The sequence below is a fragment of the Balearica regulorum genome, chromosome 3 (assembly GCF_011004875.1).
Source record: "Balearica regulorum gibbericeps isolate bBalReg1 chromosome 3, bBalReg1.pri, whole genome shotgun sequence".
NCBI lineage: Eukaryota > Metazoa > Chordata > Aves > Gruiformes > Gruidae > Balearica > Balearica regulorum.
Genome location: NC_046186.1, coordinates 108,120,919 through 108,144,896, shown reverse-complemented (window position 1 = coordinate 108,144,896; position 23,978 = coordinate 108,120,919). Strand labels below are relative to the sequence as shown.

General features: G+C 48.2%; 1 protein-coding gene across 10 annotated transcripts in view; it reads left to right on the top strand.

Moving 5' to 3' along the window:
* Positions 1-10,503, top strand: part of LCLAT1 (lysocardiolipin acyltransferase 1) — a 119,384-nt gene extending 108,881 nt beyond the window's left edge. For all 10 annotated transcript variants that reach the window (XM_075749427.1, XM_075749423.1, XM_075749425.1 and 7 more), the window contains one exon: positions 6,302-10,503. In XM_075749427.1, coding sequence (XP_075605542.1) covers positions 6,302-6,810 — 509 coding nt within the window. In that variant the 3' untranslated portion in view covers positions 6,811-10,503. The remainder of the gene's footprint in view (positions 1-6,301) is intronic.
* Positions 10,504-23,978: the final 13,475 nt, after the last annotated feature.

Here is a 23,978-nt window from a genome sequence, read left to right as displayed (position 1 = left end):
CCCGAGCGATCCTTACAGCACAGGGGATGGGTCTGTCCAACCAGCCCGCTTCTTTGGGACTGTGCTGTGGGGCTGAGCATCGCTTCGGGCAGTTTTCACCAATTGCAGCAATATTCACTTGGCAGATGTATTTGAAAGTAGCTTAAAATAGTTTAATGCTTCCTTTTACATTCAGGCTGGTTTTTCCCCCTAGAATTAAAGTACTGTGCTGACATTGTATTTAATACGCCCAATTAAAAGTAATTTTCAGTTTACCTTTATTTTGAACCTAGTAAGAGGTTCTTGGTTGTAAGGTTTTTAGTAGCTCGTGAGATGAAAAGCTTGTCTGCACACATGCGAAGGAGCACAGTGGCCCGTAAAGAAAACCCTAAAATCCAGACAAAGAAACAAATCTCCTACCGTGGCTCTTCCAAGGCCTGTCATGGGGCAGCCATCAGCCTGCGGGCCAGAGGTGACACCTATCACAGTGAGTCAATGGGAGAGGCTCCTGTCCATCACCTTACAAACTAAGGGGGGGTAACTGCTTGCAGGGCTTTGGGACTTGTTACAGGATGCCCAAGAGGAGCATTTAGGGATGGTACAAAATTTATTACGGCACGTTTAGGGGAGGAACCAAAAGCGGGGAAGGGGATGGTTCAAGGTGGCTTAGGAGGGACAAGTTTGGGAAAATAGAGGAATAAGGGGTAAAAAGGGCTGGTCCCATGTAAATGGGGCTGGTCAGTACACTTGCCTGACTGTGCCTTGTGCTTGATCAGCCCAGTCTGCCCCATCTTCTCATTAAACTCCATTTCTAACTATTTTCCTGGGCGAGGGGACTCTGTGGGTGTGTGTATGGAGGTCCAAGTGCCAGCAACTGGAGAGACTGGGGTCCGTGTCTGCTGTGCGGGTGTATATGTCAGTGTGTGATCACTAGTGACTCTCAAGCAGGACTAGTAGGCGAGTAGAGTAAGAGGCTTGGGAGCAAGGTATCAAAGCGGCCATGAGTCTTGGTCAGATACTGGAGAGGTCAGATGGTTACAGTTTGGCTACTGGAGGGACTGCAAGGTCCCAGCCAGTGTCTGAGGAGACTTTGGGGTCAACTGAGACCAGTTTGTCTGTCTGTCTGTCTCTGCATGAGGCAGCTGGAGAAGAGAGGATCTGAAGACCAGCTACTGGGTGGCCCCGAGTGCCTAAACCAGTTGTTGGAGGGACTGACAGTGCACGTGCATCCATGCAATCTGTACCAGCTACCGAAGAGGGGCTGTGGCCCAGGGGCTCGTGTGTCCAGGTGCCAGCACCTGGGAAGACAAGGACCCAGGGCCAGCTACAGCGTAGACTGTCTATGGCCAGTTGCTGGAGAGATCCATAGCATGTAAATATGTATAGAGTTCCCACTGACAGACCTTTAAACTAATCAGCCAGAGAGGGGAACATGATGAGGCCATTTTGTTTGCTTGAGTGCTGCGCTTTCTGTCCATGTTGAGCCGTGGCTGTCCGCCTGCCTGTCCCCGTGCGTTGTACGCGTGTGTGTATTGGGAATACGTGCTCAGACTCACTCCTAGCTGGGGCAAGGAGATGTGGCAATCTCACATCTACTGGGCTACCAGGTGCTGCAACTTCTAACGTAGAATAAAAATTCTGATGGAATAACTGGTGTAGTGAAAGAAAATGTCCTAATTTTTCCTTGGAAATATTTTTTGAAAGAAGGCATCTTTGCTGCTGTTATTTTGGTAATGAGCCTGGTAAATTCTTCCTCTGCCACCTCTGAGTGCAATGCCCAAAGCAACCAGCTGTGCATTGTGATTGCTTGAAGTGATGTCATGTATCAAGAGAGCCTGAAATATAAATAACTTAGATTGGAGCACAGAAAGTTTAAAAAGAAAAAGAATAGTGTTTTTGAGGCATTTTGTCATCCCAAAATGGAGACTGCCACATGGATTAATCATCATCTGCATGCTATGCAGTTTATAGCTGCAAAACAATAATTAAAGATAAAATTTATGTTCAATCCTGAGCACTGTAGTAAGCTTTCCTTTTCTGAGGTGCTTTTATAAAGCACAGGACAGAATATTGTTCATGGGTATGAAGGATATACAGTTCTACTACTGCAGGGAAAAAGTCGTGAGACTGTAAAGCTGCTGAAACTGGTGTCTCTTTGTCCTGAAGAGTTGGACTACCTGCCCGACATTTTAGCTTTAATGGCAATTTCTTAGCTTAATTAGTTTTCAGATGCAAAACTGTGAATGTTATTTGGTTTCCTCTGCCCTTCATTCCTTCCCCGATGGAATGTGTATACACGCAGGATAAAGAAGATCCTCAGATGTCACTGAAAGCATTGCATGACATAGTTTGTCCACCAAAAGCTTCTCTGAACTACGTACAAATCTGCTTGCTTACTTCATTTTTGACCCACCAGAGAAGTAGAATGATGTGGCTTCCCTTAGGGCAATTTCTTCTTAAAATATGCAGAAGCAGATTTTTTTTAAGCAGATCTTTAAATTCAGGTGGAAAAAAGATCTTTAAAATCAGTGACTGCCCTGTGTCTTCACTTAGAATCACTTTCTTTTGCTGGTTGACTGGCACCTTGCTTTTGATCTGAAACACGTGCTGTTAGATATCTCCAGACTGCAGAGAGAACGAGCTTAACTTCAGAGGGAAACGGACACAGTAAAGATGCTCTAGCCTAGGTGAATTTTGTCCTTCATCACGAATGGTCACCTTCATCTTCTGCAGTAACTATTCTTCTTTTTAGCAGATTCGTTTGTGGCATGTTTGGCAGTCATGCGTTGACCCTGTCTATATTAAAAGATCCCACTGATAAATCAGAGAATATGCAAAACCTTTTTGTTCAAGTGTGCGGTGTGGATCCTGCACATAACACTAGCAGGGCATGTTTCTCTCAACAGCTGTAGAAAACTGATTGAAGCTGGTCCTTTCCACATGTTTGCTTTGCCAGGGAATTAAAGCTCCAGGCTGCCATTTTTGTGGAGTTTTTAAATATGTATGACCCAAACAAGGGCCCTGTTGAGAAATGCTCTAATCCTCTTCCATCTGAAACCTGGTATTCTGCTCTTCTCTCTTTCTGATGTTTCTGTGCTTTCAGATATGCTAAATCTACCTTTGAAGTTTCATTTCTTCTTGTGTAAAATATACTTTAATAGATGAACCTTGCAGCTGGGAATTAGGAGATACTGGTTCAACTTGGACACAATGAGCAGTTCACGTAATCATCCTTGGCCTCTGTTTCCTCGTTTGCAATGCAGAAAAAGTAACATCCACCTTCCTTTACGCAGCTCTTTGAGCTTTGTTCTGGGTAACTAATTTAGAAGCCATGATGTAGTGTAAACCTTCTACAGTCTGGCATGAAGCCCTGCTGGAAAGTATCTGTCTGGGGATGCTACAGATCCATAGGTAAGGGGTAGAGGCTTCCCTATATCCAATTAGGAATTCATGGGCAGAAATATAACTGCATGCTGAAGGGATCAGACCAGCTGTGTGGGTGCAGGGAGTCCTGCCCAGTCCTGCCAGTCCAACACTTGCACAGAGTCAGAAAATCTGTCTCTGAAGGAAATCTGATGATCTATTGCCTGCCATCTGTATGTCAGTGATCCTTAAGTGTATGTAAAGCCTTGATTTTTCAAGAACATTTGCATGTAATGGCAGACTGACTGTTTAGCTGCGAAGACACAAATGACTGCAAGGTGGGTGAGAAATTCGTGTAGCCAAAAACTCTTTTCATAGAAGGCTTTTTTCATGCAGGGATCTCAAGAAGGTTGAATTTTTCTGGCCTCCCTCTTGAGGTAAGGTGTAGGTTTTATGTGCCACTGGGACCCAGGGAGCTATGGAGGATCAGGAGGAAGACAGATTTTAAGAGATGGGTATCTCTTAGAGGCACATGTAGTGGCCTTTCCAGGGGATGTGGCATCCCCCTCTAAGATATGAGGCATCCCCAACTTAGGGGATGTCTGTCCTGTAGGGCGACTGTAATTTCTTCTGAGAGCAGAAGTATTTGGAGTAGGGGGAGGAAAAATGCGAGCTGTTTTCAAAATGAAAATGCTTTGTGCTGAGGTGCAGCAGGCTGGCCATCATTTGCCTTTCTAAGGCTTTACTGTTTCTAAGACACATTCAATTTTGGCATTTCTTGGAACAAGATCTGAAGGGTTTTATCCATGCAGATTACAATGATTCTCTGCTTAGATAGGATGTGTTCCTGTAGCTAGACAAAAGCTGGAGTATTGAGTTTTGCTCTGACGGACCTCCTAGGAGCTCTTTAAAAACCCAAGTAACTTGCCACAAAACTGTCCAAGAGAGATCGTTGTAAGACAGCCCAGTTATAAAATACTGTGAAAGGCTGAATAGGGTTTTTCCCCCTCTGATATTTGGAGCTGAACTTTAGATACATCATTTTGAACATGGCCTTTTAAAGTAACTTCCTACTCTGTCCCTGTCATTTTTGGAGCCGTAAAGGAAAGCCAAAATGCCAGGGAAGGGGAGCAAATGAGAAGGGGAAGCGAGACTCAAGAATAGGTTTAGATCATCTTTGCAAGAAGTGACATCATCTATGAGAGCAAAAATCTTCGGTCGCTGCAACTGGAGACAGCTTTTAGTCTCCAATTCTATTTTGCCCCGAGCCAGCCAGCCAAATAAAAACAGCAGGATAAATCACTGCTGGCAGAACTTAACAGTTATGCAACATCCAGTGCACCACGCGCCTATTTTTAGATCAGTTTTACACTAGCAGAATTTACTTTATGAAATTTAAAAAGAATGTCTGGTCAGAGGCCGGGGGATAAAGAGGGTATTTAGTGCAAAATCTAAAAACACTTAGTGCAAAGACACGCTGGCAAACCCCACTTTGGCAATACCGATAGCCTTTCAAGAGTGTTGGCTTGATGAGGCATGGTAATGAGGAGTAGAGAGTTTTTTCATCAGTATTCCTTTGCAGTTCTAATCTGCAATTGCTTTTTAAATGTTTAGCTATACTCACTGTTGTGGTGTAACCTGGCAGGCAGCTAAAACAAGACCGCAGCCGTTTGCTCGCTGCCCCCTGCCACCACAGTGGGATGGGGGAGAGAATTGAAAAGTAAAAAAAAAAAACCAAAAAAAAACCCCAAAAAAACCCCCCAAAAAACTCCACTTATGGGTTGAGATAAAGACAGTTTAATAGGACAGAAAAAAGATTATTATAATGATAAAAGAATATACAAACCAAGTGATGCACAGCACAGGTGCTCACCACCTGAAGCCAATGCTCTGCTAGTTCCAGAGCTGAGCAGCTTCCCAGCCAGCCGCCCGGTTCTGTGCGGAGCATGATGTCATATGGTACGGAATATCTGTTGGCCCAGTTTGGGGCAGCTGTCCTGGCTGTGTCCTCTCCCAGCTTCTTGGGCACCCCCCACCTCATTGGCAGGCTGGTATGAGAAGCTGAAAAGTCCTTGTCTGCTTGGCAACAGCTAAAACATCAGTGTGTTATCAACATTATTCTCATCCTAAATCCAAACCACAGCACTATGCCAGCTGCTGGGAAGAAAATTAACTCTATCCCAGCTGAAACCAGGACACTCACTTTAGCCAAATAGCTAAGTATATGTGGTTTACTTAAAGCTGGGCTTCTCCACCATTTATGCTGTACTTTGTCCTTACCAGATCTGGAAGGTAAGCAGCAGCTCACCTCCTTACAGTACTGGCTGGTCAGATTTAAAGAAATTGTGTTAACTGGAGTGCTCTGCAATGCAGGCTGAGCTACAGAGATACTCCTCATCCTTTGTGAGATACTCGAGATTTAATGAGTTCCTGATATTTAGCTAGCATATGTTTCCTGTATGTTTTCTTGATCTTCAGTAAGTTTGGATTGTGTATACTGCTTGCAGATCAACTTGAGTCTTTTTCAGTGTTCACAGGAACATACACTCAGTTGTATTTCATTAGTTGAAAGCAATTTCAGCTTGCAGCACAGGTATGAATAACTGAAGACTAGTCTTGCATATTCTGCTCATTATCCAAGACCAGATGTGCATCTTCTCCCTTAAATTTGACTTTATTCTCTTAGTCACTGCGTTGTAATTCTACATTAGTTTGTACTGTGTATAATTTTGTTCCCAAAATTTTTTGCTCAGATTCAGAACAGATAACGATTGGGAACGTTTGACCTCTCAGCCTTTAGAGATTCTAGCAGATAAAAAACATACTCTGCATAGCTAACATATCTTTGGGATTTCTGCCACAATTTGGACAGTTTTCAATCATGCCTTGAAGCAAATTAGTGTTCCGACCATTGCACGAACTGTATTGATCTTTTTTTTCCCCCAAATCTTTCTTCTAGGTGACAATCTCGATGCTATCCATGACATAACTGTGGCATACCCCCAAAACATTCCTCAGACAGAGAAACACCTTTTGAAGGGAAACTTCCCAAAGGAGATTCACTTCCACGTCCAGAGATACCCCATAGAGACAGTGCCCACTTCTAAGGAGGAACTGCAGCTTTGGTGCCGGAAGCGTTGGGAAGAGAAAGAGGAGAGACTCCGACGCTTCTATGAAGGTGGAAAGTGCTTCAGCGCAACAGGGCAAAGCATTATTCCACCGTGTAAATCTGAGCTCAGGGTCCTTGCGGTTAAGTGCATCTCGCTCCTGTATTGGACGGTGTTCCCACCGGGTATGCTTGCAGTGCTGTACCTGTACAGCTTTGCACGATGGTATTTTGCAGCCATGATCATCTTTTTTGTTGTGCAGCAAAAGATATTTGGTGGGCTGGAACTAATTGAACTTGCTTGTCATCGACATTTTAAAAAGCAACAGAAATTTCACGACATGAAAATAAAAACCAATTAATTCTGGGGTAGAGAAAGACATAAAAATGGGTGGTTTTGAGATGTCCTGCAAATTTTTGGCACTGGGAAGAATTTTTGCATGAGAATTGTCTTTTACTATTGCCGTTGTTAGACGTTTGCACTCGATTCTGTGAAAAGAAAGAAAAATGTTAGTTATTGCTACACGTGAAAATGGTAGTTTTTATCTCTGAATGTAATTTCAACATTGCTCTTGCAAGCAGCTAGCAACTGCATTCTGCTGTAATTATGAAACAAATTGCTGGATTATTGAACACTCGTAAGGACGTTAATAAATGTGACATGCACTGAACTGTCATGTAGAAACCCAAACCGTCCAGCTGAGAGACAGATGTTTGATTTCAGTACAATCACATTGTCATAAAGTGAGCACCAGATTTGGAAAGCTGGTAAGTTTAACAATGTTTTGATGGTAGGCGGAAGTTGGAGGAGTTGTTGTTCTGTTTCTTTTTTCTATTTCAAATATTCAACCTTATTTTAAAATATTACTTTCGCATAAGCTTTTCCAAACACTACTGAACCTACCACTATTCAGCTGTTCTGGCTTGGTCACTCAGAAGGATTTTCAAGCCTTGCAGTCTTGTGTTGTAGTACAGAAAACAGTGCTGGCTCTGCCTCCATTTAAGTCTTAACTGATTACATAATAGACCTATGCAGATAAGGTTTGATTTCTCACTGTTTCATACTGTTTCGGTCTCCCTGTTAGCTGTGGGAGACTTGTTCCTACTGTAGTAGAGAGAGCTGCAGGATAGGGGAGCTGATTTTTCAGTTGGTTTATTGGTGTTGTCTTCTGGTAGGAGCAAAAATAAGTGTCTGTCGCTGAGTAGCTGGCAAATGTTTTTCAGAAAGGTCTACTTGTAGACATTATTTCATTGAAAACATTTATTCATTTATTTTTCAGAGTAGGCAAGATATCTTTTTTTTTTGAAGCATTTATTTTGGTTTTCACGTTGCTTCCTTAGGCATTTCAAGTGTCCATATAAATAAGCAGGAAGACTGCTTGTTCCGTGCGTGTCAGCCAGACCTGTTGAAACGTATCTGATGCAATCGTTGTCTCCTTATAGGTACAAGAGATGGGTTTCAGCCTTAGCACAGCACAGGGAAATAGAGCTATGTTTTCCCTCTGCAGTATTCTCTTTGATTGCCTGATGACATCATTGCTTTTCTAACCTCCTTCACAATTTTCGAGGGGGTTCTTTTAGGGCTCCCACTATAACACTTTCCCTTATTTTCATGACATCCAGAAAATCTGAAGGCTTTAACTCAGACAAGGCACTTTCAAGTATATTCCTTGTCATATGTAAGTAATGTTCATGCTCACGTCATGAAAGACATAAACATTGCCAGCACTTAGGAGACCCTTCAGGTTAGATTTGTTTTTCAACCTCAAAAACGTTAGACCACTTGATCAACTGTATTGCTGCAAAACCTTCCTGACTTACTAAATGTTTGTTGTTTATTGCATGAAGGCTTGTTTGAGCTAAACCCAGATGGCCTGGCTCCATGTGTTGAGTGTGAAAGGACAGAGTGCAAAATCTATCTTGCGCTGAGTATCTCAAGCATTGGGTCAGCGTGGTAGACACATCTGTTCTCTTCTAAATTACAACACCAAACATGTTGTCTAATGTGTTTGTATCAAAGGCCATTTTTTTTGAAAGAATCACCAGCCTCTATTCAACTGTCCCTTGCAAGGTGACAAGTATTTTTTAATCTATGCTTATAATAACTAATTGTTTATTATGCGGAAAGTACTTGAAGCCATCTGTTTTACTCTGATTTTTTTAATCCTTTTTTCTTAAAAATAAATAGAACTAGGTTTATATTTAGGGTTATGTTTCCTAATGATTTTTTCATATTTATATTTGAGTACCTGATGACTGACAACTGGTGTTTCATCGTCATGATTGGAAAGAGGTCCTCTCTGCACTATGAGGACTATTTTAAACCTAATTCTGTGATATCAAAGGTGTGGTTGCATCTTAAATCTACATAGCCTGGTTTTTCTTTGCCTAACACTCTGCTTTGTTGCAGTTCCCTGGACGTCCAGGTAACTCGCCACAAGGGAAAACCTAAAAACCTCATTTATGATTAATGCAGAGGAGACCTAAACGACAACTTCTAGTCTGTCCTGAGCCACGGCTGTGCTTTCACACCAGGAGTAACCATGGCCAGCCTACTCCAGTAGCCTTAACATAGTCTTCAGGAATGACTTCAGAGGACAGGTTATATATGTTGGTGATATAAATACCAGCTATGCTTTTCTCAGTCATTCAGAGAACTTTGTGGTGTCATCAAATGTGTCAGAAACATCAGTGTGAGTCTTGGTCATGGAGCAGTGAAAGGTTTGTGTCTGTGTGTGACTGGAGTTGGACTCTGCAAATGTAATCAAATGCAGTCCACCATTGACCCTTACAAGGGATTTTCTCCCTGCTGGAGCCAAACATGTAACCTACTGTAATGTGGTAAACATCCACAAATCTGTAATTCATCCTCTCCTCTCATGTGTTTGGGTCGAAAAGAAAGAATAATCTTCTTGTCAGCTGCTGATGTCACATTTGCAGTGCCTGATTCCGTGGTGCAGGGTGGTAAGTGAAGAATCCTCCTCTCACAGGGAAGGGCGTTGGCTGGTAAATTTTCAGATTATGGGCATCATTTTCCAGCTCAATTAGAAATGCAAGATGGGGGAAAAATTTAATTAAAAGAAGCAGCTTTGTGGATATAGAAGCTTCTTTGTTTAAAAAGTAGTTATGGAAGATCTTTCTGTGAATGTGGGGTTTTTTCCTCTTTGGTCAAAATGCTGCTTTTTACTCAAAAGGTTCTAATATACAGGTTGTTTTTTTTTTTTTGAGACTATTTTGTTCTTACTCTGTTTCCCTATTCAAAGTACACTAAGATGGCACTTAGGGACATGGTTTAGTGGTGGACTTGGCAGTGCTAGGTTAACGGCTGGACTTGAGGATCTCAAAGGTCTTTTCCAACCTAAACGATTCTGTCAGGTACATCACTTTGAAAATTTTTTCAATGCTGTTAGGTTAAAGGTGCTAGTACTCCAGGAATCACACACATACCCTCTTTCCTGGGATGCATATTGGCTCCAAGACTTGTCTCACTCATTAGCATGTTTGTCATGGCTCACCTTCTCTCACGGTCCCAGCAGCTGCACTGCTCAGCAGTGACTGCTCTGTCTACGGGACCTACAGGTCTTGCTAGGTCTTGCTTACGTTATCTGAGGTCATTGACGTGCTTCGAGGAGACTGCTCTTGTTTGCTCAATCAAATGTTTCCTCCTCAGCATCAGGGGTTTCCTTCTCTTTGCTCAGAACAGAAGGTTGAAATCCTGCCATCTGTGTTTGTCATCAAGCTCATCTGGGTAGCAGGACTTCAGACCAAGACATTTCTCTCTTGGGTTTGAAGCTGCAAGGCCCAAAGCTGGTCTGTAAGCTGTTGTCTTGATCATATGAAATGTAGTTTCTAGTTTTGTGCATTGCATCAATCTCTGTTGTTCAAAAAAGATCCGTGTTTTTATAACTGGATTTTATATGTACCCTGTGTGAAAGGAAACACCAGGATACCACAAACCTACAGAAAGCCTTAGTTTTCAGAGTTCACCGATTATATTAGAATGTTTTAACCATGTACCAGTTACTCTTCAGCAACAATAAAGACCTGAAGCATTGCATGTGTTTAATTTTGCCATTTTCTTTTTACTGTGTGACATATTCTGTATGCACCTGTAAGGAACAAACCTTGTCTTCAGTCATATGGCTGGCTGTCTTGGGCAGACCAGTGTCCATTTGGGTGCTCGACCCATGGTTTGTGGCGGCTGGGGTGGTGCGTCTCCCTTCTCTCCACGGGAGGTTGGAAAGGGGCGGCTGGCTGTACCTTCCCTTCTAGTTTCTTCATGTAAATGGATGCGGAAACGTTTGAGCGTGCAAGAGGTACGGCTCAGTTTTAGCCTTGCTCAGCTGCTTAACCGGTGTTGCTTAAGAATAAGCTGTGGTTTGAAAGAGCGTGTTAGGTATTCATAGGAGGTAAGTCCTCCATTTTAGCGATATCCTGTTACCACCCGTGTAATTACTGACACAAGAAACGATCTATGGCACGGCTCATGTTCTGAGAGGACCTGTGTTTCATGTAACTTCCACAAGAAATGGAGACCCGGGTAGCAGTTTCTGCTATTTGCAATGTCTGCGTATGCTCAGAGCATTCAAATCAGTCCCCAAAAGTCAAAATGAGTGATGCTCTGTACTGAGCGGCTTTGTATCTCTGAAGAGATGGTTGTCACTTCCTCTTTGTTTCCTCGAGGCTCAAATATGCAAGGAAAAAATTTGTCTGGCTTACCTGCCTCTACAGAAAAGAATCGTAATGGAGGCCAAAGCTTTCACCTCCCAGCTGCCCCAAACACCTCCTTTGCAGCTCAATACAAGAGGTGAAACGTGGTGTCTTATTTCCTGAGGACTTGGAATCAACAATGGGACGTGGAGCATCATCCTGCAGGACTCCAGTGCTCGAGCCACCAGCTGGGAAGCCGGAGTTTTTGGAATCAGACTGCAAGCTATCTTCACCAGAAGTTACTCCTGGGAGCGGGGAGCAGGATCTGTACTTACAACACACTTAGGTGGCTCTCCCTCATCCTAGAGAGGGTTTGTGCTTGGGTGTGCCAGAGGCAGAGAACTCTCACCTCTGTCCTTGCTGGGCTTCTCCAAGTATTTAGCAGAGGTGGTGATAGGCCCTGAATTTTTAAGCTGATGTCTTTGTTTTATTCCAGCCTGGCCTCTATATGGTTTATCGTCCCTTCTTCTGGAGTTGTTCATGTGGGGTGACTGTTTTCTCTGGTGGTGGGTGTGGTGGGTTGACCCTGGCTGAGGGCCAGGTGCCCACCAGAGCCGCTCTATCACTCCCCTCTTTCATTAGACAGGGGAGAAAAGGTACAATGAAAAAAAAACTTACGGGTCGAGATAAGGACAGGGAGAGATCATTCTCTAATCATCATCATGAGCAAAACAGACCGAACTTAGAGAGGGAATTCATCTTATTTATTACTAAGCAAAACAGAGTAGAGGAATGAGAAATAAAACCAAATCTTAAAAACACCTCCCCCCACCCCTCCCATCTTCCCGGGCTCAACTTCACTCCCGGCTTCAACCTCCACCCCCCCCAGCGGCACAGGGGGACGGGGAGTGGGGGTTACGGTCAGTTCATCACACGGTGTTTCTGCCGCTTCTTCATCCTCAGGGGGAGGACTCATTGTTCCCCCGCTCCAGCGTGGGGTCCCTCTCACGGGAGACAGTCCTTCACGGCCTTCTCCAACGTGAGTCTCCTCCACGGGGTGCAGACCTTCAGGAGCAAACTGCTCCAGCGTGGGTCCCCCACGGGGTCACAAGTCCTGTCAGCAAACCTGCTCTGGCGTGGGCTCCTCTCTCCACGGGTCCACAGGTCCTGCCAGGAGCTTGCTCCAGCGCGGGCTTCCCACGGGGCCACAGCCTCCTTCAGGTGTCTCCACCTGCTCTGGCGTGGGGTCCTCCACGGGCTGCAGGTGGAATCTCTACACCCCCTCATCCTCCCTCCATGGGCTGCAGGGGGACAGCCTGCTTCACCATGGTCTTCACCACGGGCTGCAGGGGAATCTTGCTCCGGCGCCTGGAGCACCTCCTCCCCCTCCTCCTTCACTGACCTTGGTGTCTGCAGATGTTCTTACATCTTCTCACTCCTCTCTCTGGCTGCAAAAGCACTCTCTAACTGTTTTTCTCTTTCTTAAATATGTTATCACAGAGGCGCTGATTGGCTTGGCCTTGGCCAGCGGCGGGTCCGTCTAGGAGCCGGCTGGCATTGGCTCTATCAGACACAGGGGAAGCTTCTAGCAGCTTCTCACAGAAGCCACCCCTGTAGCCCCCCCGCTACCAAAACCTTGCCACGCAAAACCAACACAGTGGGGTATATGGGAGACTGGGAGGAGGAATTTGAGCAAAACTCTGCCTGCCTTTTCTCAGGGAGGCATTGCTGCTCCCAGGAGAAAGGAGGAAGGGTGTTTGCTCCTTCTGAGATGCTTTGCGCTGGGCTGCATGGGAGAGGCTGGTGCACAGGGCCTGGTGTGAGTGTAGTGGTTCTGGTGGGCAGCACCCTCATCCCTAAATTTCTCTGTCCATCTTCTTTGTCAGAGGAAGAAGAGGAGGCGAGACCCCCTTCACCCTTGTCTGCAGGGAGCAGAGAAGCACCTTCAGCCTTACCAAAGGGAAAAGCTAATGGGGCTTGGGCCTTACCCTTGCTTCTGTGTCCCCAGGATGACACCCAGCAGAGGAGGGTAAGCTCCTTCAGGGTGCAAGGGCACAAGATGCGGCAGGAGGAGCGTGAGGCAATGCTGGGCACCGCTCTCTGCAGAGCCGTAACCTGGCAGGAACATCACCACCTAGTTGTGCCCCTACCCCCAGCATGATTTCCTGGCCTGCCTTCGAGGCTTGCCCTGCTGCTTGATCTGCTGGGTGTCTCGTGAGGAACGAGAGGCATGGATGATAGTTAGCGCTGAACCCAAAGGGAAGGGACCCAGCAGGTATAAGGGCATAGAGGTGCTGGGGAAGGTGTTGGCTCCTGCCAGTGCTGGGTATAGCTGGTTGGGAGTGTCATCTTGCTTTGGATACTGAAGGAAAAGGTCTACATTAAGAGACTTGTTTACTTAAACTTCTCTAGAGAAAGTGGAGAGAGAGAGAACATCCTCAATGGGGTGGTTCACAGTGGGGCCCATGAGCTGCCCCATGGGGACCCTCTTTATGTTCTCACCTGACAGGCCGCCCACCAGTGCTGGCATCACCCATGCATGCCCGTAGCTAGTCAGGGTGATATCTCCTTTCTTCCCATGCTCAAGTTGCTTACTTGATGTGCTGGGTTTCAAGACAGGCAAACAGCTCCTCCTGTTTCTTGTCCTGGCAGCTGTGCAAGCCCCCGAGTTCTTTAAGGATAGAGCAATCCCTTGCTACTGGTAAGATTCCCACTGGCAGGCTGGGAAGCTGCCCGGCTTGCTGGGGAAAGCTTGCAAAATCACTGCAATCAGTGCATCACCTCAGCTCAGGTCATCTCCCTGGCAAGGAGCTGCCTCATCACCCCCCTCCCCGCTGCTGCAGTTAGATTTCCTTCCAGATTATCTACTGAAATGATTCGAGTGGAGATGTTCATGCTGGTAGGTCCACAGGTTTGCTTCCTACAGCTTGGCGCTCCCTACCCCAGTGCTGCTCAAAGAGCTCTCTGAAGCTCAGCTTGGACCTCGTTTCACTGGAGAAGTGCCCTTTTACAGCTACTTAAGGGAAGGTCCCCACTTCCCAGGGGCTTTCCTCAGTGCTTTGTGATGGGCACAAAACATCAGAGCCAGTGGATTGGCCTCATGGTCATGGCAGGGAAACCTTTCCTCTGCTCGGAGGGTGGATGGCATCTCCTCCCAGCACTCAGGGTTCGGTTAGATCAGACTATAACCTGCAGTCCTGGCCATGTGGAGGTCAGGAGCTGAGCTCATGCTACTTCTAACAAGTCTTAATGCCAATCCCCCAGCAGAGCAGAACCAGCCGTTTAAAGGAAAAAAGCAAAACAACCTGGTTTTACAGCAAACAAAACTTTTCTGATTCCTTTCTTGCTCCAGGCCTTCCTTCTCTCTCCCTCCCAGGAGCAAGAGAGAAGAAGGTTTTGGGACACCCTCTATGTTTCAGTAGCTTAAACCAGAAGAACACTGAAGAAATGATCCTGGAGCAGTTGTGTCACGTGCATCAAGTTGTGCTGGCCCAGCTCACAAGGCAGGAGTCGAGGACTGCTTGACACCACAGGCTCCTTGGATTTGTCTGCCCCTGGAGAGACCCACAAGGAGAGGGGCCAGATCCAGTTCCTCACCTGCTGCTGGTCTCCTGTGTGGGCATCTGCCAGCTAGTTCATCTTGTTGCATGAACAATGTGAGATCCTCATGGCCAGCAGAAGGACAATGGGACATGGAGCATCATCCTGCAGGACTCCAGTGCTCGAGCCACCAGCTGGGAAGCCGGAGAGGAGCGCTTGGGAAAGGTGTGGCTGTGCACAGACCTGCTGACTGACAGCCCTCAGGTGTCCTTGGTGGTCTTGTCAAAGATGCTGTGGGTGATGTGGGCTGGGGATAGGGACAGTGCCCAGACGTCAGTGCAAGCCGGGGATGTGTCCAGCACCAGGCACGAACACTCATGTACAGGTTTGAGGCTGCACCTCCATCTAGGACAGGTATTATTCCTGGTCCCTGAGGCCTCGGCTGCGAGCGAGTCCCACCATCGCGGGCAGGACAGCGCAGGACCCAGCTGACCAGCAGCTGCCGGGACAACAGGCAGTAAATGTTGCGCTGCCAGTGGCAGTGGGGAATGCGTATTTTATAACTCAGCTGCCTGCCTGTTCCCATCCCTGGCACGTGCCCAGCACACACACCCCCCAGAGCGTTTGTCCTAATAATTCGGTGGGGTTTTGTCTGACACGGGTCGGAGCGGAGCTGATGTTCAGCTATGATCTCTGCTCTCCTCTCTCTGTTCCAGCTCCTGCACCACATGCAGGGACACCTGCCTGGTACTAGAGCATGGGGTGCCTCAGCCTACATGCCACATGCCCAAACTGGTTTTAAATTAAGACCTTGAAGTTCTAGGGGTAGTCTGGCTGCTTGATGTGGGCTGCTCTGCCCTGCTCTCAAGAAGTAGGTGAGCTTGCTCCAAGTCACCTGCTGCCACGGCTAGACTGCTCTCCTGTAGAGCAACTTCAAAGCCCGCCGGGGGATCTTGGCAAGCCTCTTCTGCAGCAGGAGAGGTGATGGAGCTTCCTTTTCCTTTTCCTTCCCAGCCACTGGTAAAGAGCAGTGATGGAGGCAGGAAGCATATGACCTTGGCTGCCTTCTCCCTTCCCATGCTGGAAAGAGCTGCCAGGAGCAGCGTAGCTGGATCAGGCTTCTATGGTCCATCACTTCGGCTCTTGCGGCTACGCTGGGGAAAGGGAGGATCTTTCCCAGGAGCCCGTGAGAGCGAGCACAAGGAGATATTTTATGCAAGATCACAGCAAGGTGTTCGGGTCTACCTCTTCACAACACGTGAAGGTTAAAGGCAGGCTCTCAGCTTTCTACCGCTAATGACAGAAAGTGCTATGTAAGTGAGAGAGCACCTAATTAGGGATTAATGAGAAAGGAGCCTGTGGCTTTATTATCCGTTGGACATGAGTACTGTGGATGAGCAAGAGAGGTTGCATTACCTGCTTCCTGCTGAGTCCTTCCAGCAGGAAAGTCCTTAGCAGACTTTCTGCATCATTTAAGGCTCCGAGGTAGAGGAGGGTGCTGCGGACAAGGACCGGTGGAGCTCGGTGTCCTCTGCTGCAGGCTGGGACAAACCTCGGACCTGTGGTGCTGTGAGTGGAGCACAGACCATGGGGCAAAGGCGGTTTGGGCTCTGTGGTTAGGTGTGCCACCAACCTGTGGCATGTGTCACACACCTCCTGCTTCCCAGGTGGTTCAGCAGGACTGGGGACACCTCCTGGGGATGCACTGCTGCTGGGGACACCCACCACACTATGCCATGGACCATTATTGTGGGTGAAAGGGGGCTCCAGCTCCCTGAGAGTCTGTTTGGTCACAGTTGTCCCTTTTCCTCAGCCTGGTGCACATCAAGAGAGGGGTGGTCCAGGAGCAAAAGCACAGCTATTTGCTTCTGTCGAGGCCAGAGCAGAGCCCCACGCTTTGGGACCAGCCCTCTGTCCTGCTCCAGCCCGAAGCTGATAGTGAGGGACACTGGAAGAGATCAGATTGTTGACTGTTAGATAAAGACAGGAATAAACCCAGGGAGGTTAAATACCTAAGTTTAATTAGCTTCATCATTCCTAGCAGTTGCGTAAAAGCTGTTAAAGTTATTACAGGACATGCTGGGTGCTTGCACAGCAGGAACAACAAATATAGGTAGAACAGTCCTTGTCATAAATATCACTCAAGCCATCTCAACAACCCTCTTTGCTGTCACAATGCTGCTCACAGCCAGCCCGGCTGAGTGAGGCCAAACCGATGGCAAGCAGTGGGTACATTTGAAGGAAAAGACTACTTCAGTTTCTAAATAATACGAGGCTTGCATTGCTTTATGATTAGCAGACCCTTAACATTTCTCAAAGAGACAAACGTCTTGCTGTGGGGCAGACTTGGTTTCTCTGGGTCCTCTCCATAAGGGTCTTGCTGCAAGTGCCACAAGGAACTAGAGACCAGGGGCGAAAAATCCCTGTTCAAAAAACCCACTTCTGCGTGCATTTGTCAAGTCTATGAATTATGTGCTTTGTACAGTATTTTGAATGCTTTATTTAATGATTACTCTGCATTTTATCACTCAGCTATTGCAGTCACATCTAAGTCCTAAAGCTATCAGACATTCATTTTGTAAGGTCACAGCCCGACACTACTGAAGTCTGCTATTTGATACCAAGATGTCTTTATTACCAACCACGTGGCCTTTGTAAGCCTTCTGTATTGACACAGCATGCAGTTAGGTGCTTTTTTTGCTCTATTAAACAAACCAGGTGCTTTTTCCAGTGACAGACCATTGCACCCCAAGGTATAAAGTCCTTCGGTTACCCCTAGTCTGCCAACTGCTCCTCCAGCTAGGAGATGAACCCAGCCTTTAGCTAAGTCTCTCCAAATCCTAATCCTGCCATCCCGCTCTGCCACGTCTGCCCCAGAAGAGGGGAGGATTAGGCGGCGGTGGGCAGAGCGGAGCGGTCGTGCTGAACTTGGAGTGCTTCCAGGGCCGCCGAACCTCACTGAGTCACTCGTTAAGTCGATACAGCAGGAAGTCATAGAAAATAGAAGACAGTGGAAATAAAATAAATAGCGAGGCATCCATTCACACCCTTGGCAGAGGCGTTTCGGTTCCCGGTGCCCCGCGTGCCCGCAGGGAGGACAGACGCTGCTTATTAGCCAGGTTATGTAATTGGAGTGGTCTATATTTATCAGGAGTGCATGGCGTACGCACCTCGAGGGTCAGATGCCCGGCAGTTTGGAGAACATTAGCTCCCCTAATGAATCATCAGGGAGAGGGACCTAAAAATACAGCTCAGCTGCAGAAGGGCATCGTCGAGTTGCTTGGGGAGCCAAGGTCAGGAGGCCCCGATGTGCCTTTCCAGCTCTGGCTGGGGTTGGGATGCTACGCTCAGGGACTCATCACCTCTGAAAAGGCAGGATCCACAGCACCCTAAGCCTTCTTTCAAATTTCTGTGGTGGTGTTGGATGTCGAACCGGTGCCTAAAGGAGGAGAAAAAGACCCCGATCCATACCATAACCACCAAGTTGTAAAGTCAACCTCCTTTTTGGGCCGTTCTCACTCTGAACTTGGCAATTCTGGACTCACAGGGGTCCAGCTCCCGCAGGCAGGGTGATGGGCTCACCTGCCTGCTCTGGGTCTCAGCTTTGCGACTTAGGGCTTTCTGCGTGGAAGGAGCGTAAAGGCTGGGGATGGCTCAGGCTGCAGGTTTCTCACTTCCCATGTGAAGGGATCAGCCATACAGAAGGCAAGCGATGACCATCTGAGTCTGCCTAGGTCTTTGTGCACCAGGCACTTTCCATCCTCCTTTCTGGATGGGTAGGGCTGGAGACAACAACCCTGTTGCTCCACACAGCGTGGGGGAATCCACCTCCAGTGTGTGGGATGGCATCTAGGCGGTGCTCAGGTGAAGTGATGGTTTGGGTTGGAAGAGACCTCAAAGATCCCCTAGCTCCACTCCCCCTGCTGTGGGCAGGGATACCCGCCATTAGACCAGGTTGCCCAAAGCCCCATCCGACCTGGCCTTGAACACTTCCAGGGATGGGACATCCACAACCTCTCTGGGCAACCTGTTCCAGTGCCTCACCACCCTCACAGTAAAGAATTTCTTCCTAATATCTAGTCTAAATCTACCTCCTTTTGGTTTAAAGCCATTACCCCTTGTCCTGTCACTACACACCCTTGTAAGCAGTCCCTCTCCAGATTTCTTGTAGGCCCCTTCAGGTACAGGGAGGCTGCTGTAAGATCTCCACAGAGCCTTCTCTTCTCCAGGCTGAACAACCCCAGCTCTCTCAGCCTGTCCTCACAGCAGAGGTGCTCCAGCCCTCTGATCATCTTTGTGGCCCTCCTCTGGACTCGCTCCAACAGCTCCATGTCTCTCTTGTACTGGGGCCCCCAGAGCTGGACGCAGTACTCCAGGTGGGGTCTCACAAGAGTGGAGTAGAGGGGCAGGATCACCTCCCTCGACCTGCTGGTCACACATCTTTCGATGCAGCCCAGGACACGGTTGGCTTTCTGGGCTGCAAGTGCACACTGCCGGCTCATGTGGAGCTTCTCGGCAGCCAGTGGCTGGCAGGCAGCAGGTCTTTTATGACCTCATCATCTTTCAGCCTGGCTGTGCCCACTGCATCCCAGTGCCATGCTGATCTGCACTGGGAGAGCACTTGGGGAAGATTTCTGCTATGTGGAGAGGGGAAACCTGAACACGAGTGGGATGTATCCTCCTTGTCGGGGGTAGTACCACTAGAAGTGTTTGATTTCCTGCAGGGGTCAGGGCGGTCCTCGGCTGGTACCAAACGTGGCGGCTGGTCTGCACCATGTATGCTGAGCTCTGCTATGGGTGCTAGTGGGACATGTGCTTCATGCCTCCTCCTTGGCCTGGCGTTGCCTCAATGCTTTGTGGATGTCTGTCTGTCAGCGTGCTCAGCTGCCCAAACGTCTGCAGCCAGCTGGGGATTGCTTATGCCAGGCAGAAGACGGCTTGCAGAAGCCGCCTGAGGGCAGATTTGTTTTGGGGGTATACTGAAGAGGTTACGAGGACGACTACCTCTGGGTTTACCTTGGAGCTGAAAGCAACACATATCCAGCTCTCTCTTTTGCTTAGAGATCCCACCACGTCCTCCTGCCAAGGGAACAGGAGGAGACTTTGTCACTCTCCTGCAAACTGTGAGACTGGGACCTGAGGAGGGCTCCTGCCAGGCGTTGCCCACCCGTGCAGGAAGGCTTGTCTCCACCCCACTGGATGAGCAGGCTGCAGGAGCAGCAGTGCCACCCCGCGCTCCCCCAGCTGCTCCTGGAGCGGGGAAGCTTGCCCCGCATTGTGCTGGAGACATCGAGGTGAGCAGCCAGCTGGAGGGGTGTTTCTGCTGCTTTGCATGAATAAAGGCAGTTAATGAGAGCTTTATTTAGGAGACTGGAACAGGTGGAAGGAAATAACAGATAGCCCCTCTTTTCTTGGTGTCTACTGTTGTAAGTGAATTTGTTTGCCTGCAGTGCCTGCTCTCCTGAGACCCCACCTGGAGTACTGCATCCAGCTCTACCGTTCGCCTGCAGTCCCAGCAGCTCCACGTATCCTCATTAAGCAACCAAGGGGGTTAATGGGATAGAAAAATGGCAAACTGGATTATGGGTCATGCAATTTTATTTTCCTCTTCGGAGATGCTATTTAAATAATCCTTTTATTTATTTATTTTTAATCTCTGTAGGCCACATCCTGAGGGAGAATGTCTTCAGAGCAGGAGGACCACCAGCATTTGGTCGGCTGGGTGCAAGGAGATGCCCATTGAAATCAGTTTGGGTGGCAGCCTGACCTCCAAACCAGGGCTGCTTCTAAGGAGGATTTGGGGAGAGGGGCCATCACGCAGGCATATTGGTGTAGCCCCCTGTCCAGAGCAAAATCCGCTCCAATTTGGCTGTAAATGCCCGGGTGTTCAGCAGTGTTTGGGCTTGGTGTGTCGAGCTCATGTTTTGGTCAAGACTAGCTCCCGGCTGGATGCTCCAGCCACCAAACCCACCACAGAGTCCCCCAGTGGAAAGGCCACATCGCATTTTGGAAGAGAACGTGCAAAGCCGAGTACACAGAAAGAGGGAATCACGATGGGAGACGTTACGGCGATCCAAGTGATGGGGCTGTGCTCGTAGGCAGGAATGACACGTGCTGCGGTGACGGGAGAAAATGCGGTCTCCAGTGCTCGTTTTGGGGCCAGGAGCCTGCTTTCTGGAATGTGCTAGAGCTGGGCCTGCAACAAAATTACAGCTTGACAAGGATGCTCAGGAGTCCCTGCCGGGGTACCCTTCACCCTGAGACAGGCATCAGCTGATACATAAATTTACTTTTTTCCCCCCAGCTTTCAGAAAAGGCTTACGCTGGGCTCCGTAATTGCACTAAGGTTTAGTACAGCCCTTGTCTCAACTAAATTTCTTCAGGCATCACTAATTAAATTGAATTTACTGACATGGCAAGTGTCTTCCTTGTCTTGCCCACAGCTGTTGCGACTGCTGCTGCTTGAGCTCCAGTGTCACCGGTTCAGTCCTTGGGCTCTGCTCGTGTCAGGCTCAGCCTTGTGCAAGGACCTGCTGTGGGACCCCCCGGGGTCCCCTGGGGCTGTCCGGGCTCGGAGGCATGGTCTGGCTGCCTCTCCCGGTGTGAGAACCGAGGGGCAGACCAGCGATCGGCCCAGCCTGGTAGTTATTTCTGCAAAGAACTCAGGTGGCCATGGACTGGTCTGTAGGTGCCTCATCGTCCTCCTGTCCGTGCCTGGTGGGGAGAGTTAATAATAGATGTTGGATGCTGCAGGAAGATGCAGAATTTAAATGAATTCCCCTTCCTTCTCAGTAATAAAAATGTTTCTCCCCTAAGAGTCCCTTGATTAATTGATCCGGCAATTGACAAATCAAGGATGGGAACGCATAAAATCCAATAGAAACAGATGAAAATAGCATTATGTACCATCTGATGCAGTCAGCGATGTCACACAACGAAATGACTGCAGAAAAATAGGGCCTTGAGCTGGAGCAGCCTTCATTAAGATGTGGTAAGGGTATTATTAAGTAAAAGAACATTGATTTTGTTTGAAAGATTTGGCCATCCATATTAAATATAATCTCAGTAATGTAATCTTGGTAGTTGCTTTAAATGTCAGCCTCACTTGGCTACATCTGCTTGCTGGGGTTGCTCTTCTGAAATGAAAATGAAAATGAAAAGTTCATTCTCCATCACCCATTGTACTCCATTAGCAGCTTGATAGGCTTTGCCCATACAGGGAAAAATTAGCATGTGGGTTTCCTATAGGGAATATGCATATACCAGAAAGGCCCATGTATATAAAACATATGTGATGGTAACGAGACGAGTAATTTACAAAGGCAGAAGCAGCCAACACACAGGCTACTTCAAAGCCAGAAATCACCTTAAACTCTGGGCTTTCATGTGAGGCTTGAACACTGGTCCAAATTCTCTGCTGCTGTTAACGCATGTAGCTCTGCTGACTTCAGCTCTGTGTCCCCAGAAGTTGAAGCCCATATCCCAAGTCCAATCTGACAAATTCTGCTGAAGAATTATTTTTTTTCTGGGTCCCAGATGTCCAGATCCAGCAACAGCAATGCCTGCACAGGCTGCCATGGGTGTGTGTTGGTTGCCCTGGAGAGGTTGCAGCCAACGATGCCCCTATAGCTCATCAGAGAGGTGGATGCTTCAAAATTGGGGGGAAGCACCACTGAACTTGCAACCTTACGGCACAGTCGGTGTGAGGGTCCTCACCCCGGTGGGTGTTCCCACAGCAAAATGGTGCATGACATAACTGTTCCTGACTGGGAATGTGGGCATGATCTTGAAGAGGCATGAAGCTCACGTCCCCATGAGCCTCAGAGGAGCTGGGGATAGCATCCCCTGGGGCACAGTGCGGGAAGGAGAGAGGAGGAGGATCTCTGCTGGAGACGTAAAGCCAAACCCCAGCAATACATAGTATGGGTCCTCTCTCCTGCCTGCCGGGGAGATCTGCGGTCAGAAATCCATCACGGCAAATGCGAGAGGCTCTGTCATCATCTAAGGCAGATAAGGGCTTTGACCAAATCCTTGCCTGTGCCCATCTGAGCCTGAGGCACCTACCCTGCTTCCCCAGGAGATCTCCAGCTCCCTGCTCTCCCCCCAAGAGCAGCAGCCTGCAAACAGCGATGGAAACAAGGAGCACCATGGGACAGGGGGGACCGTGGGCTCAAAAGCAGCTGGGAAAACATTGGTGGGACCAAGGGAAGATTTACAACCACGTGGAGAGTTTCAACACAGTTATTCCTGCATCTCCCGGGTCCAGTGGGCACGGGGAAAGGGCAGCGGTGCAGAGAGCAGGTGGCTGAGCACATCAGTTGCATAGCTCTGCTAAAGGAGCACAACAAAAGGCACCAAAACAATTTTCTTGTGAATCAGAAGTGTCCAGACACAGCTGAAGGCACTGAGCCACTTGACGGTAATGGAGTCAATTTTCTCCTTCAAAGTGCAGCATATAAACCTTTTTATAGCCATGCGCCAGCAGAGCTATTTTTTCCCCCCGCCAGCTGTTGAAAGCCATTTCTGTGGCTCCCTCTCCAAGCCTTTGCCTGCTGTCCCGCAGCTACCACGCGAGGCCTGAAAGCACAGCTTTCATTGCCCGCCTGAGCACCTGGGAGCTGAATGGCAGAGAAATGGAAAGCTACCGCTCTGCTCTCACATTGCTTTGGGTCCGGGAAGGAGTTCTGTAGAGATGGGGGCTGGCCGGGCGATGGGGAAGGGGAGCAGCGTGAGCAGCCGTATGTCCCTCTGACGTCAGATCTGCTCCATGCGTCACTTGCAGTGATGGGGCCGCAGCAAGAAGGAGTTGACTCTTTGCACGGTGGGCAAAAAAGCAGAAGAGCACCTTGCCCCGGGATGCTGAGGACACCGAAAGCCTCACAGAGGTCTGAGGGAAGAGCAGGCTCGTTGGCAGAAGAAAGTGCTTTGGAGAGGTAGTTAATGCACAGAAAACAGAGCTCCTCAGCAGCGCGGTGCTGGAGATGGGTAAGGTTACTGAGCAAGAGCACTCATGGTTTTGCCCTAATTTTATTCTCCTCCTAATAACCCCTTTCAGGTAACGGGCTGCACAGACCTTTGCTCTGACCAGCTTCTACTTGGCCTGATGTGGAAACCTGACGATCCTTCCTTAGGTCCACCAACTATTTTTCTGTCTCTGTTGTACCTGTGAAACAAGAACCGACATAAAACAGCCATCAAGATCATCCTACCGACCTTTGCTGGGTAAAGCCCACGTTGCCCCAACGTAGCCATGACCTGAGTGCTAAGCCTGAACCAAGAGGGACCTTTGCCCACATCTTTCCTCGCAGTTACTGCGGAGCGGGAGCAGCGTTACCTTTCC